This window comes from Coffea arabica, chromosome 11e (assembly GCF_036785885.1).
Source record: "Coffea arabica cultivar ET-39 chromosome 11e, Coffea Arabica ET-39 HiFi, whole genome shotgun sequence".
In the NCBI taxonomy this organism is placed as follows: Eukaryota; Viridiplantae; Streptophyta; class Magnoliopsida; order Gentianales; family Rubiaceae; genus Coffea; species Coffea arabica.
In genome coordinates, this window is record NC_092331.1 from 61024943 (window position 1) to 61038341 (window position 13399).

Here is a 13399-nt window from a genome sequence, read left to right on the forward strand (position 1 = left end):
CGGCAAAGGTGTATCCCAGCAACTAGCGGATTTGCCATCACCGTTTTAATTGCATCTATTACAGAGAGATCAGCCCGTTACTTGGTAATTAAATACTATCAAATTTTTAAACTGGTCCCCTTATGCCCTCGTCTATATGCCTAGAAAAATATCTCTACCATCATGCAAATGTACACATTTAAATTTGTTACATCTTTTGCATTTAAACACTTGTAAATTAGCTTAACTTTTGAAAAATTATAACACTTGAATCATCTCTTAACGAGTGCCTCCGAAACACCCGTTAACCAAACTCGTTACTATTACCAGCCTCTAATACCCGGATCGGGCTCCTCTCGATTACATTTCTTTCCAATCATTCATATAGTATTTATTTATACCCAAATAACTAGCTCGATTTATTACGTCAATAGCATATACATTAGTAATAGTAAGTGTCTAATACTTAGATTTTAAATTCAAATTTACATTAGTAATATCTAGTAACCGTGCTCCATGTATTCTTTTGGTGAAAACAGGGACCATTTTAATTAAGTCCAATTATTTATAGACCTTACAAAATTGGAGTAGATATTAGTGATTTCATTCATTAGGTAATTAAATTGATGGTAGCAAGTGTATCTGATGCCCAATGTGTAATTGTATGGTAGAGCAGTACAGTTCAAGCGGTGACTTGTGAGACCTTTTCTTCTTAACAACTTTCAATTGCGAATTTGAACTCAGCATGTGACCTCCCTTTCTATGGCCTTCTTCGATTTTTTTTTAAGGGATAATATCAAAAACCTCCCTTGAGATTTCTCCTAATATTACTTGCCACCCCTAAAGTTTTAAAAAGATCACCTACCTCTCCTAGTAATTGCCAAAAGACCATGTTAACCCTCACTTGATACATAATTTACATATCAAATAAGTGGAGCTAAAAAAAAAAAAGCAATAAAAGTAACTTTCCTCTCTTTCCCTTTTCTTCAACATTCTCTCTTACTCATTATTTGGATGATTATGCAATTTTTCATTTCTAAATATAATAAATTGAATTTTATTTATATTTTGATTTTTAGGATTGTGATAGAGTGGGGTATGATTTATTTGCTTATTTTGGATTGATTTTTATAATAATCAGTATAAATTAAATGTTTGAACACCGATTGAGAAGAAGTTGGAAAAAATGTAAAGTTCATAAAAAATCAATTTTGAGGATATACAATTAAATTATTCAAGTGCATTTCCTCGCAAATATCTTTTTTATTTTTCAAATATATATTTTTATGGATTATAACATTATGATGTGGTAGTATTACTAGAAATTGATTATCTAGATTATAGTTTTCTTGAAATAAACAAAGTGATTTAGGAGTATTTTTATTTAGCAAGTAGAAAGGTAGCTTAGGGTTTTTAAAAAATTTGTTACACAAATAACAAAAGTAAACGAGGTAATTGATATTTTAAAAATCTTAGAGGTGTCAGGTGATATTAAGAAAAACCTCAAAGGAGGTTTCTGATATTATCCCTTTTTTTAAAACAGACACAAAGGGTAGCTTAAAAATAAAACTTGTTACCAGTTATTTCTGTTTCAAAATCCAAGAGTTATCTTGTTTATAAGCATTATTTGATCCATTTTCAGGTGAATCATGATTAGAGACATACTTAAGGTAGAGTTATGTGATTAGAAGTCAATAATATTCACTAAAATTAAAAAAGAAAAACCTAATGTTCACTAAAATCAAGTAGTAAAAAAACACGGAAATGATATAACTTACAACCATGGATGTCTTGATCCAACAGAGGACAAGGATGGGCTATAAATTTTATGTATAAATGAACTACTTAAATGGTCTATCTATTTTGACCAAAAAAAAAAAAATGGTCTATCTATTTCTGGCATAGCATTCCAAACACTTGCAAATTTCAAATCTAGTTACAGCTTAATTAATTTATTTCAAATAGTGCATGCTTCTAGCGGAACTTACCATTTGATTGCAGTTTATTAACTACTATTTAATGGAAGAAAAGCAGAAAAAGAGATGGAACAAGCAAAATATGATTGACAGTTCGCTACACCTATTTCATCTGTTGAAGCACAATTTATGCTTTTCTATCATTTAGTTTGTAAACATAGATCGCGTGTTGGAGCATTACTACACAAGTTCAATGCATACATTACATACTTTTAATGCATAATTTGATTATTACCTAGTTAAAATTTGGTGTTTTTCTACTGAATATGTTCGCCGACTACAGCAAGAAGAAAAGCATGCATAAGATAGTAACCAGCATAAAAATGACTAATTGAAAGTTTTCAAATATGCATCAAGGAGGATCATAAACATCCCAATTCGAACTTTGATTCGAATAGTATCACATACATTGTAACTTTAAATAGTACAAACATATATAAATTTCACTCAATCATTACTTGTATCATTCGTGATATTATATATTCGCGAAAGTGTTTAAAATTTAGCGTTAAAAATACTTAAAATATATGGATAAAAGGATAGTATGATTATAAACTCGAGAATTTCAATGAGTATAATCATAGACTGGGGAATTTCAGGGATTAAAAGTGGTTTGTAAATTTTAAATTCACAAGTTCTATAACATTCTTATTTTCCTTCAAGTACTATTATTAATTGCCAGATGATATATAACTCACGAAAGTTCTTTTTTATTATATAAAATAGGGGGGGTTAAATCCACACACGCTTCATACGAAATCCATGCTTAATGCATTTGTTAAACATTATTGATACCCTTAGCTTTTAAACATTTAAATCAAAACTTTTATAGTAATATATTTTATCTTTTCTTGTTCATTTTGTTAAACTTGTTTTTGACACTCACAAATAACCAAAAGGTGAGTATTAGTATGAAGAAGTCAATGAGAAAGCATTTTCTACCTTGAAAAATTACATTTGATTTTATGAAATTGAAATACGTAGATACTGTTGCTTACATCATTATTAGTAATTGAAATTTTTTTTATTGTTAAATTAAATTTTAAATTAATATTCTTACAGACTAGTAAAATATTTGAAGATATTCTCTATAACAATGCAAACATTGGTTTTTCCTCTCTTTTGCTGTGTAAGCCTCTGTTTCTTAAAGCTATAAAAAGCATCAAATAAATTTAAAATTTTAAGGCTATTTTTATCTAATAAATGCATAGGGTGTGGATTTATTATAGAGAAGTGTTGCTTTAACCCCTTCATATGAGAGATTGCACAACAGTGGACATCTAGGAACACGTCAACTCTCAAGAAACTAATTAGCCAAGTGATTATTCAAGCTTGACTTAGTAATTCTTTAAGCTATTGAACTAATTATCAAAAATCTTGAGTGTTTTTTGATACTCTATTTTTTAAATATTATTTTATTTGTATCATAAACATAATTTTTATTCATTTTCTTTATTTTGCATACATCACATCATAAAAAAATTATAATGTAATTCTAAATAATTTTTTCAAATAATCTCCTATTCAAATACACCTAAATTTTTTCTTTTTGAATATTTTCATAACAAAAGAGTAAATAAGAATACACGACCGGTCTTTTACAAATAATAAAGAAACAGTTGCTACAATCTCTTAATTAAATCCTAGGCTAATAGTCCCCCGGCCCAGCTGCCAAATGAAAATATATATGTTTCATTAGTAAACAAAAAGTAGGATGACAAAAAAAAAAAAAAGGACCAAGTTGTTATCATGATTAATAATAGCTCAATTTGTTGGATAGCTCAAACAAGAAGTAGGATCGTATGTGTTTGGATAGCTCAATTTTATCAAATAATATTTCATTTATATCATTAATTTTTTTTTTAATTTATTTTCTTTTACATTTTTAATTTATTTTTTATATTTTATATATATCACATCATAAAAAATATTACACTAATTATTTTAAATAATACTCTACCAAAGCACAGGATATTAAATAACTGCAGCTACGACTATAAATATATCCTCAACCAGGATTTCGGGCAGCACATTCTGCGTAGCACTTCCCTCCTACTTCAATCACAGTAAAGAGCCAATACATAGTTATAATCTGTTCGTCATCCCACCACAGTTATCGCCACCTATTGGTTTTGGTACTTGATTTTCACAAGCTTTCTAGGTTTCTGAATCCTCATACATTCTGGTGTGTTGTTTTTTTCATTGTTACCTTTTTTCTTCCCGTACCAATCGAATCAAAATGGAAGAAGCAATGAGGAGACTCGGTTGTCTCACCCAAGCACCCGAATCTGACCCTCTCCTTAACACCTCCGCCATTTCCAAGAGATGCACCACCTCAACAGCCAAGAGGTCTCACAAAGACGGTGCTAGTAATAGTGGCACCATGAGATACCGCGGAGTCCGCCGCCGTCCGTGGGGCCGCTATGCGGCTGAAATAAGAGACCCTCAGTCCAAAGAAAGGCGTTGGCTTGGTACATTTGACACGGCAGAGGAAGCTGCTTGTGCTTATGACTGTGCAGCCCGAGCGATGCGCGGTGTCAAAGCTAGAACCAACTTTGTCTACCCTACTTCTCCTTCACATGATACTCTCATCCCTCCTTTTCACTACTCAAAATCATCATCCCAACCAGCCTTTCAATCTTCTCGCTCCAGCCCACATCTTGCTGATCACTTCTCTGGATCAGCAAATCAAAGAAATACCACTAGTAATTCTGTTAACATGCTGTTCTTTCGTGACCTTTTCAACTCTTCATCTACAAACTCATCAATACTTACTTCTTCAAGCACTTTGCCTTTGTATGAGCAAGGACCCTTTGCCGACCTCAACTTCTCCAACTCCCTCATGGGCAATCAATCTTGTAATAACAACCTTACTGCTCCAAAAACCATTGATTCCCTTTCTACTACTTTTAGCCTGCAACGAAAGTTTGACGAATACCAACAAACAGTTTGTTCAGGAGTCCCAACTTCCAGCACAAGTAATAACCAAGTTGAGTGCATGGATTTTTTCCCCTCAGAGCCGTCAGATTCAGGACTGCTGCAAGAAATCATCCAAGGGTTTTTACCGAAAGAGAAAAAGATAGTAAAGTCTGAACCCGAGTTGGCTTTGGTGGATTCTTTTGCTGCTTCGTCTTCTTCTGCAGTTACTACTGATGTTTCCATGAATCTTTCATTGGAAGGTGGCGGGTTGAAGAGGAGGATAGGAGATGCTGCTTATTTGGATTGCCACGTTCCACTTCCACAGCTGTTGGACAATTTCAGTGCTGTTGTCCCGCCACAGCCTATTCCATTTTACAGTGAGATTTATCATCCGGCTGAGAATGTTCAAGGGTCACAAGAATGCATGTTGGGATTGGGAGAAGGATTTCATCAGTACCCGGACCTCCTTGGTGCCTTTGCTGCTGCCAAGATGCAGAATGCTTGAATTTAACTTCTGAAGTTGGTAACTTAGTAATATTTCATTAGATTACCCGTTTTCAGAAAGTCGTAAGCAGGAGTTGGAAAGGTCTAAGGAAATGTTTCCGAATTATCAATTGACTTTCATTTGGCCCATTTCTCTATCCCTTCTGATCCTGACATAAACTATGGACAATACTAGCTTTGTTGCAAAAATTCTCAAGCGAATTCTCCTGCCTTTTTCTTGCTCTACCAGAGGTCTTTTTGTCAGAATTTGATTCATGTCCATACTTGTCACCTTGATTCTTCAAGCCAAAATGAGAAGCTTTTTGTAATGGCATTCGAAGTACTACAGAAGTTTGGCAATGTTAGGACCCTTCGAAGAGTTGACCTTCGAGTTTGGTGCAGTTATTGAAAGTATTTGTCCAGCCTTTTTGGGCTGTTATTTAATTTTCCCATCTTTTCTAGTACTAGGACTACTAGCTGTTGTACCAAAAAGCAGTTGCTCTTTTAATTCTATATGTTAGATTTTGTAGGGCATTGGAATTTCGCAGTCGGGATATGCTTCTTTCTTAAGCACGCTGGGTACTCAGTAGTCAGTACTGAATGCTACTCCAGTTGATTATATATATGATCCTTATGAGCGTTTTAGGGTTTGGTATTATAAGAAAAGGTTTCAAACTTGTTTGTTGACGCTTCCTTTTTTTTTTTTTTCCTCTTCAAATATTCCTTTGCAAAAACTACAAACAAGATGGGCCAATCTCATCACTTGAAAAAAGCTTGCTGATGCTATGTATTTGTTTATCTTTCATAATTTAGAGAACCTGTATTGGTCTGGTTCATGAAGGACTGGCCTTGTAGCCATCTGGATGGTGAACAAAAGCCGAATAATCAACTAGAATTGAAAGAATTTAAAATGAAAATAAAATGAAGACAAAGTAGTAGAACAAAAAAATATATATAATATATAACTACAGGTTAATGGAATTTTGCAGCGCGTAGGTGTACATCCGCGGATTGCCAAACGTTCATTATTGTAATTCATGGCTGGCCTATTACATTAATTACAGTATTAACCCAAGTGCAATTGTACTGCTAATTTCCATGAGGGAGGCATTACAAACGGATAATTGAATGCTTTATGATGACGATCTCAATTTCGAGGTTGCTAACTTGCGTCCACTCATCAATCTAGTTCTGGTGGAGAAAGCCAGAAAGGTCATCCTTACCATCACTTGTTCTCGTTTCAAGAAAAAAAAAAGGATGGCATGCGGATTCACCGATTGTAATGTCATGTTGGTTGGACTTTAAGCATAGACTAAATGAATGTAGAGCGTCTTAGATAGACTCTCTGTTTTTTCCCACACAAGGAAAAAAAGATGCCGGGTGTTTAATTGTCTCTTATGAAATCGTTTGAATTATAGTTCGAGGCAATTTTTCTTACCCACACCAGCAAATTACGGATACTCCCGAAGTAGTAATATACTTGGTCATTTGTTACGTTTTGTCGTGCCGTAACTTCTACTCCCTCCGTTCCACTTTGATAGTCCTGTTTTCCTTTTTCGTCTGTCCCAAATTATAGTCCACTTTTCAATTCAAGAATGTAGTTATATTTTAATTTTCCTAAAATACCCTTATTCAATGTAAGTTGTTGTTACTATAAATCTACTCCATTTAATGAGAGTTTATTCTTTTTTTACCATCAATTCAAGTTCCCATAAAGTTGTACTCTAATTAATGTGAGGATATTTTAGAAAAATAGTTACCTAAATTGATTGTTCCAACAAAGTTAACTATTTTTTCTTAAACTGTGTGAAAAAAGAACCAGAACTATCAAAGTGAAACGGAGGGAGTATGAAATTTTAGAGAAGTTAAAAGTAAACTGAATTATTTAATTAGAATGTTTATTATTGTCCGGACCGGATGAAAACAGAAAAATAGCACACTATTAAAGTGAGGCCAAGGAGTAATATATTTTGTCATTTGTGACGTTTTGTCATGCTGCAATTTTTATGAAATTTTATGCAAAGGTTTCTTAACCATGCGTAGGAACAAGGACAATTTTAAGTGTTGAACTTGAATCAGAAAGTGTTATTTAGCTTTTCCGAGTATCAAAACTCCAAAAATAGGTTATCATGTGTGGGTTTGGGGGGCACGATGATGCGCTGTCCGTAATCAATGAAGCCACTATATACGCGGATGAATGCCATTTCCAAAATTTAATTACCCACTTGCATGAGATTTTTTTTTTTTTAGACACTCCACTTGCATGAGATTTAATGCTCGGGGTTCAATTAACTGGATCCACCAGTTCCGAATCGGCGAATCCTGCCGACTACAGGTTAATTATGTAACTGAGTAGGAGTTTGGACCATTGTGATTAAATTAAATACAGCCTAATGCAACGGTAGACGCAACTATGGACTTGTTGCTCAATTCTATTAATACTACTCCAAGATCGGATTGTTATGCATTTCTGGAATCTTCGTGAAGATTAAGAGTTACGGCCGCAAACGAGTTGAGTCAAGTCGACCTTTGATCTAATCGAACCGAGTCTCGATTTAATTTTAGTAAATTCGACCTCGAACTCAAGCTCGACGTACTTTCACTATGAATCTCGAGCTCCACTTCAAATTCGAACCAAATTGAGCTTATTTTTTAAAAAATGAATAAATTAATATTTTTTCTTAATAAATAGTCAATATTATGAATATATATGTAATTTTATTATTAAAATAAAAATTAAAAATATACGTATATAAAATTGAGTCAATTCGCGAACTACTGAATTGAATATCTTTGAATTTGAATTCAACTTGACCAGTTCAAACTCGAATCGAGTTCTTTGTTAATCGAGCTCGAATTAAACTTTGACTCAAATTGCTCGTGAACGGCTCGACTCGTATGCAACTCTACTAAGAGCGACTACTGCAGTATTGGTTGGGGAACTTGCTGGAAGGTAACCAGAACACAACCATTGGGTAATGGTCGGAAGAGTCTCTTAAAACCCTTTATAGACAAGTAGTACAATTGTCTGATCAGGACTGGACCAATTAAGCGAGTATTTTGTTTTTGGTTAGAAAACTTGAGTTCCTTTTGATTCCATTTTGTTCCAGCTTTTTCCAAACATCTATAAAAGGAGAAAGAACAAAAGAAGTGTAAATAATTGGAACAGGATCGTTAAATTTTTTTAAAAAAATTTGTATTTTACAAAAGCACCTCCAGTTTTCCTTTCGCCGTTAGTCTTTTATTTTACATTTTTCAATCTAAGCTATTCTGAAAATATTATAAAGCAAGAGCAACTTCTAGATAAATTTAAGTGATGAGAGAATTTGAAAAAAAAAAAAAAAGAAGCTTCTATCCTTTTCTTTCTACAGGAGACAAATTCAATAACATGATATATTCCCACGTTTTCCAGGTGCTAACATGGATGAAAAAGCTGCTTTTTGTACTTTTTTAACTGTTTCTTGGGCTTCAATAATGTCAAAGATTTTATCTGAAGTTTGAGACGCTGTAGCTGGGAGGGGAGTTTGATAATTCAGTTCCAAATGGCAGAGATACATTGGCCCTTCAGTTATGCATTTATTTCTTTATTAAAACCTCTAATTTCTTTCCCGTCTAGATTAGCATGTGCTATATTTCTTTCCCGTGTAGATTAGCATGTGCTATAGTTAATACTCATCATTACACCTTCTAATCTCTGCTCCTTTTTTAATGTGAGATCTAGTTTGTTAGTAGGTGACTATTTATCAATTTTTTATATTTTAAACAGATATCTCTTGTAATTTCCCAGTTGGATGAGCTTATTGTGAAAAACGTAATTCAGTTTTCAAAGGAAATTAGAAGTCATTCATTTATTAAAATTAATTAGCACGTCGAAATTTTCAGTTAGAGGCACATGAAAACTATTCTCTCTCTCTTTTTTTTTTTTTAAAATTCATTTATGCGTATATAATTAAAAATTTAAATGAGATAGTTTGCAACATAATTTCAAAGTGTATGCCACCAACATGCCGGCGTCTACTCCCGAGCGAAGATGACAGAGATCTTAGAAACGTCCTAGTATACTTCATGAAAGGAGCCTTTCATTGGACCGTGCCATTATTTTGGGCCAACTAGGCCCAGATATGCTTTTAGCCTTTGCAAACTGCCTCGCGTCAAGCGGTAAACGTTAATTCTTGTTAAGTTTCATGGATTTGTTCCTCTATGTGAACTCGTACTTAATTAAGTTGAAGGCCCACTTTTTTGGGCTAACACATCCACAATCCATCATCTCCCATCTTTTAGGATCCGTATTGATTAGGTATTTTTAGAAGTGTATACCAAAAATTTTCATAATAAATGTATATCATCTCCCATACTATAGTTTTGTATACCAAAAATTTTCATAATAAATGTATTTTGAGATATTTTTAAAATTTAAAATTTTAGCAGGATGTTTTTAAAAATTTTTATCTTTTTTTTTTTTATCTTTAAAATTTTTTATCTCAACTACCTAACACCACCCATCACCGCCACTATTTTTTCCTTCCTTCCTCTTCCACTGCCACTCCCTTCTTCTTCCTCCTTGTTTTTCCCTCTTTCTCTTCCTCCTCTCCTTCTCCTTCTCTTCTTTTCTCCTTCTCCCTCTTCCTCCCATTTCTTTTTTTTTTTTTCATTTTCCTCCGTCTTCCCCTCCTTTCCCCTTCCCGCCCTCTCTTTTCTTCCCCTTCCTCTAGTTGTAGCGGTGGTGGTTGTGACCAAAAAAAAGGGAAGGAAGGAGAGAAGGGCTATGCCATCTGGACCACGACTAGACTAGATCTAGTCATGATAGTCGTGATCAAAGGAGGAAGAGAGGGGAGAGGGGTTGCATGTTGTGACAAGACTACGACTAGATGAGAGGGAAGGGAGGGAAAGGGAAGTTAAAGGAGGAAGAAGGAAGGAGGAAGAGAAGTAGTGGTGGCAGTAGAGAAGGGAGCATGGGAAGGGTGATGGCAGTGGGAGGTTATGGTATGTTGTAAGTGGTCGTGGTGGTGGTAGGTAAAATGTGCTAAGGGAGGCCTCAAAAAATTTTTTTTTTTCAAAAAGTGGTGTATCGTGTTATTTGTGTTTAGTTTACGTAGTATTGAAACTAAACCGTAATTACGTATGCATATTGGTGTCTGAAAATAAAAGAAAAAGAAAATATAGAAAAAAATTAGATAGTATTGAAACTAAACCATAATTATGTATGCATATTGGGGTCCAGAAATAGAGGAAAAAGAAAACAGAGGAAAAAAGTTAGAGATAGTTGAAATGCAAGTTGGATAATAGGATTATTTTTTTTATGTATACATTATTACCTAAGGGTACACAACAACTAATTTTAATTTTAATTTAAAATTCAAATTTAAATTCAAATTTTAGATATGTATCATGCATCTAAACATACTATAGAAGATTAACTTACACTGTCAAGTGTATATAAGATTAACTTAGGGATAATGTACATAAAGTTTTTCTAATGGATGTCCATTGGAAACTCATTAAGGCATCTAAAATTTATCTAACCTATCATATATGTACATATACTAACAATTATTACACTCTCATATATTTATATACTTTTCCTATTTAATCTTATCTAGACTCTCTTGTATTTGTTTACTTTTTCTAGTTAATTTTACATTTTTTAAAAATATGACACTGGAAATATGTTTTAACGAGTGCTGAATGAATACCCGTTGGGCCGACTTGTATACATAATATAATTTGAAAACCTGAGCCCCAAATTGTTGAGGTCATGGAGAGTGAAAACTTAAGTAAGAAAATAGATTAGTGAAATTCCTCATGAAATAGCACAAATTCCAACTACCAAGGGCTTCTTCCAGACAAGATATTTTGATGATTCAGCTTGGAGCTGTTTCTAATGCTTGTGTTTTTCCAAATAGCCGGCTGGATCAGCAAAGCACATTATTTAGCAATCAAAAAATATCCTGATGGAAGGTATATATCAATCAAATTTTGGAGGATCTGGTATCAGATCCTTCAATACATACATTAAGTGATGGTTGAAACTTGTGAGTTGTGACCCACAAGCCACAGCGGCTTGCATTAACATGAGGGAAGTGATGGATCAATGGACCAAATAGCCTAAAATTGACAGCCACGAGAATGTCTGCCACGACTCCTTATCACACCCTTCCCCTTTGATGCTACTCTTACTCTGTACGTGATCAATATGTTTGGTAAAATAGTAGCATGTACAGTTCTGAACTATTACAGGAGCATCTTGCTGAGTTTGGCCACACATATTGAGTTCCCCCTGTCATCAAAGGAAAACGAAACTATTGCATTTCTTGATACATTTCTAGATGAATTCCTATTCTTGATCATGAACAAGGAAAAAAAGGGTCAAAAAAAAAAAAAGGTAGCTAGCTAATCATAGGTTTCTATTAAAGTTAAATCCAATAGAGTGTTTGAAGCATTATATAAAGTGATGAATGCAGTTGGGACGTTAATGGACAATATTACCATACCCGTGAGAAAGAAAGAGACATCATATGTAAAAGCAAAGATGGCTGCATGGCCATCTCCATCATTTTAATTACTGCTAACACAAGTGCAGTCCCACCCCCACCTGTCTTGTCCTTACCATAGACAAATTCATTATCCACTTCTTTTCCTTTCTTTTGCTTTGCTTTCCCTTTATTTAAAGCATAGCCAGACTATCCAGCCATGCACTTTGTTACTAACTTGCTAGAGCTGCTGGCTATCAACTCCAGAACTCAAGTAAGTTTACAAGTTGTAATTTCTGTCAATTATTTTTGTTATGTGCAACACTGACAACATATAATTCAACATGCTTTTTTTTTTTTTTTTGCTTTGCTTTGCTTTAAGTTAAAGAGAAAAAGAAGAGAAAAATGGAGGGAGAAGTGATACATAAAAAGAATTTGAAGTTGGAAATTCCAGGAGAAAGTGAAATGGCTTTTCCGGTGGTGGCACCAGGGGTAGCCACCGGAGGTGGCGGGCTTGCTAGGCAGGGAAGCATGACGAAGAACAATTGCCTTTGCTCTCCAACCACCCATGCAGGTTCCTTTCGTTGTAGGCTTCATCGAGTTCCCCAACAAAGCCTCCAGAGAACCAAAAGCATTGATTCAACGGGGTGTAGTGCAGGAGGCTCGCTTGACTGTAAAAATTTGCTAGCTATAGGATTAAGGTTTTATTTTGGTCTCATTTAAACGTAAAAAGAATGCATCTATTTGCTGTATGTACTATGTCTCATTTCATGATGTTTTATTAGTTGTGCCTGCCAAGTACTTTGTAGCTACTGCATATTAAGATATACCAAGCTTGAGTACCAATTTCAAAAAAACTCATCAGAATTTAATATCCTTGAAGAGGCATTTGGGATTTTTTTTTTCCTTCCCTTTTTGAAATGAATACAAAAGAGGAAAAGGGAAAACTCGCCTTAGTATTGATTGAAATGTTATTTTATCCTTTTCATGGTTTAAATTCCTAGCTGCGGTGGTCTAGACTAACTCTTGAATAATTATTTGTACTTAGCATCTTTAAAACCCGAAAAAAAGGTAAAAAAAAAAATTCTTAAATATAACTTCTTAAATCCCACCATTCTCTTAGTAATTTTTTTTTCTTTAAAAAAAGAGAGTGCATGTTTTTATAGTTTTCTACGTCACCAAAAATATTACACTCGTATTGTACGTACTTTTATATCTTTTGCTGCAGATGAACAACAATTTACTCATCACACCACTAGTCCAGTTGGAGTTGGGCCCTGAATGGATGAATCCAGATCGGTGATGAAATAAACAGGCAGGCTTTGATGGACATGCATATGTTCCAAGTCCAATCTATAGTAAAGCAATAAAATTGACCTCAGTTTAACGGGTTAATTCCACTTTGTCCCCCCAAACTTTGGACGATTATCCACTTAAATCCCTAAACTTCAAAATGAGACATTTAAGTTCCTAAACTTATAAATACCTCCCACTTAAGTCCCTGAACTTATAAAATGGGACACTTAAATCCCTAAACCCTTATAAAATGGGACACTTCGACCACCAACGACA

The 13399-nt window shown here is 34.1% G+C and overlaps 2 protein-coding genes across 2 annotated transcripts; both read left to right on the forward strand.

Annotated features, from left to right (window-relative positions):
- The first annotated feature begins 4194 nt into the window (after positions 1 to 4194).
- LOC113718645 (ethylene-responsive transcription factor ESR1-like) lies at positions 4195 to 5379 on the forward strand. Its single transcript, XM_027243534.2, has one exon. The coding sequence runs from the start codon at positions 4195 to 4197 to the stop codon at positions 5377 to 5379; it is 1185 nt and encodes a 394-aa protein (XP_027099335.1).
- Positions 5380 to 11968: 6589 nt separating this feature from the next.
- Positions 11969 to 12722, forward strand: LOC140021613 (uncharacterized). Its single transcript, XM_072072875.1, has 2 exons — positions 11969 to 12101; positions 12210 to 12722. Exon 2 carries the CDS (start codon positions 12233 to 12235, stop codon positions 12548 to 12550), a length of 318 nt encoding a protein of 105 aa, XP_071928976.1. The 5' UTR covers positions 11969 to 12101; positions 12210 to 12232; the 3' UTR covers positions 12551 to 12722.
- The last annotated feature ends 677 nt before the right edge of the window (positions 12723 to 13399 follow it).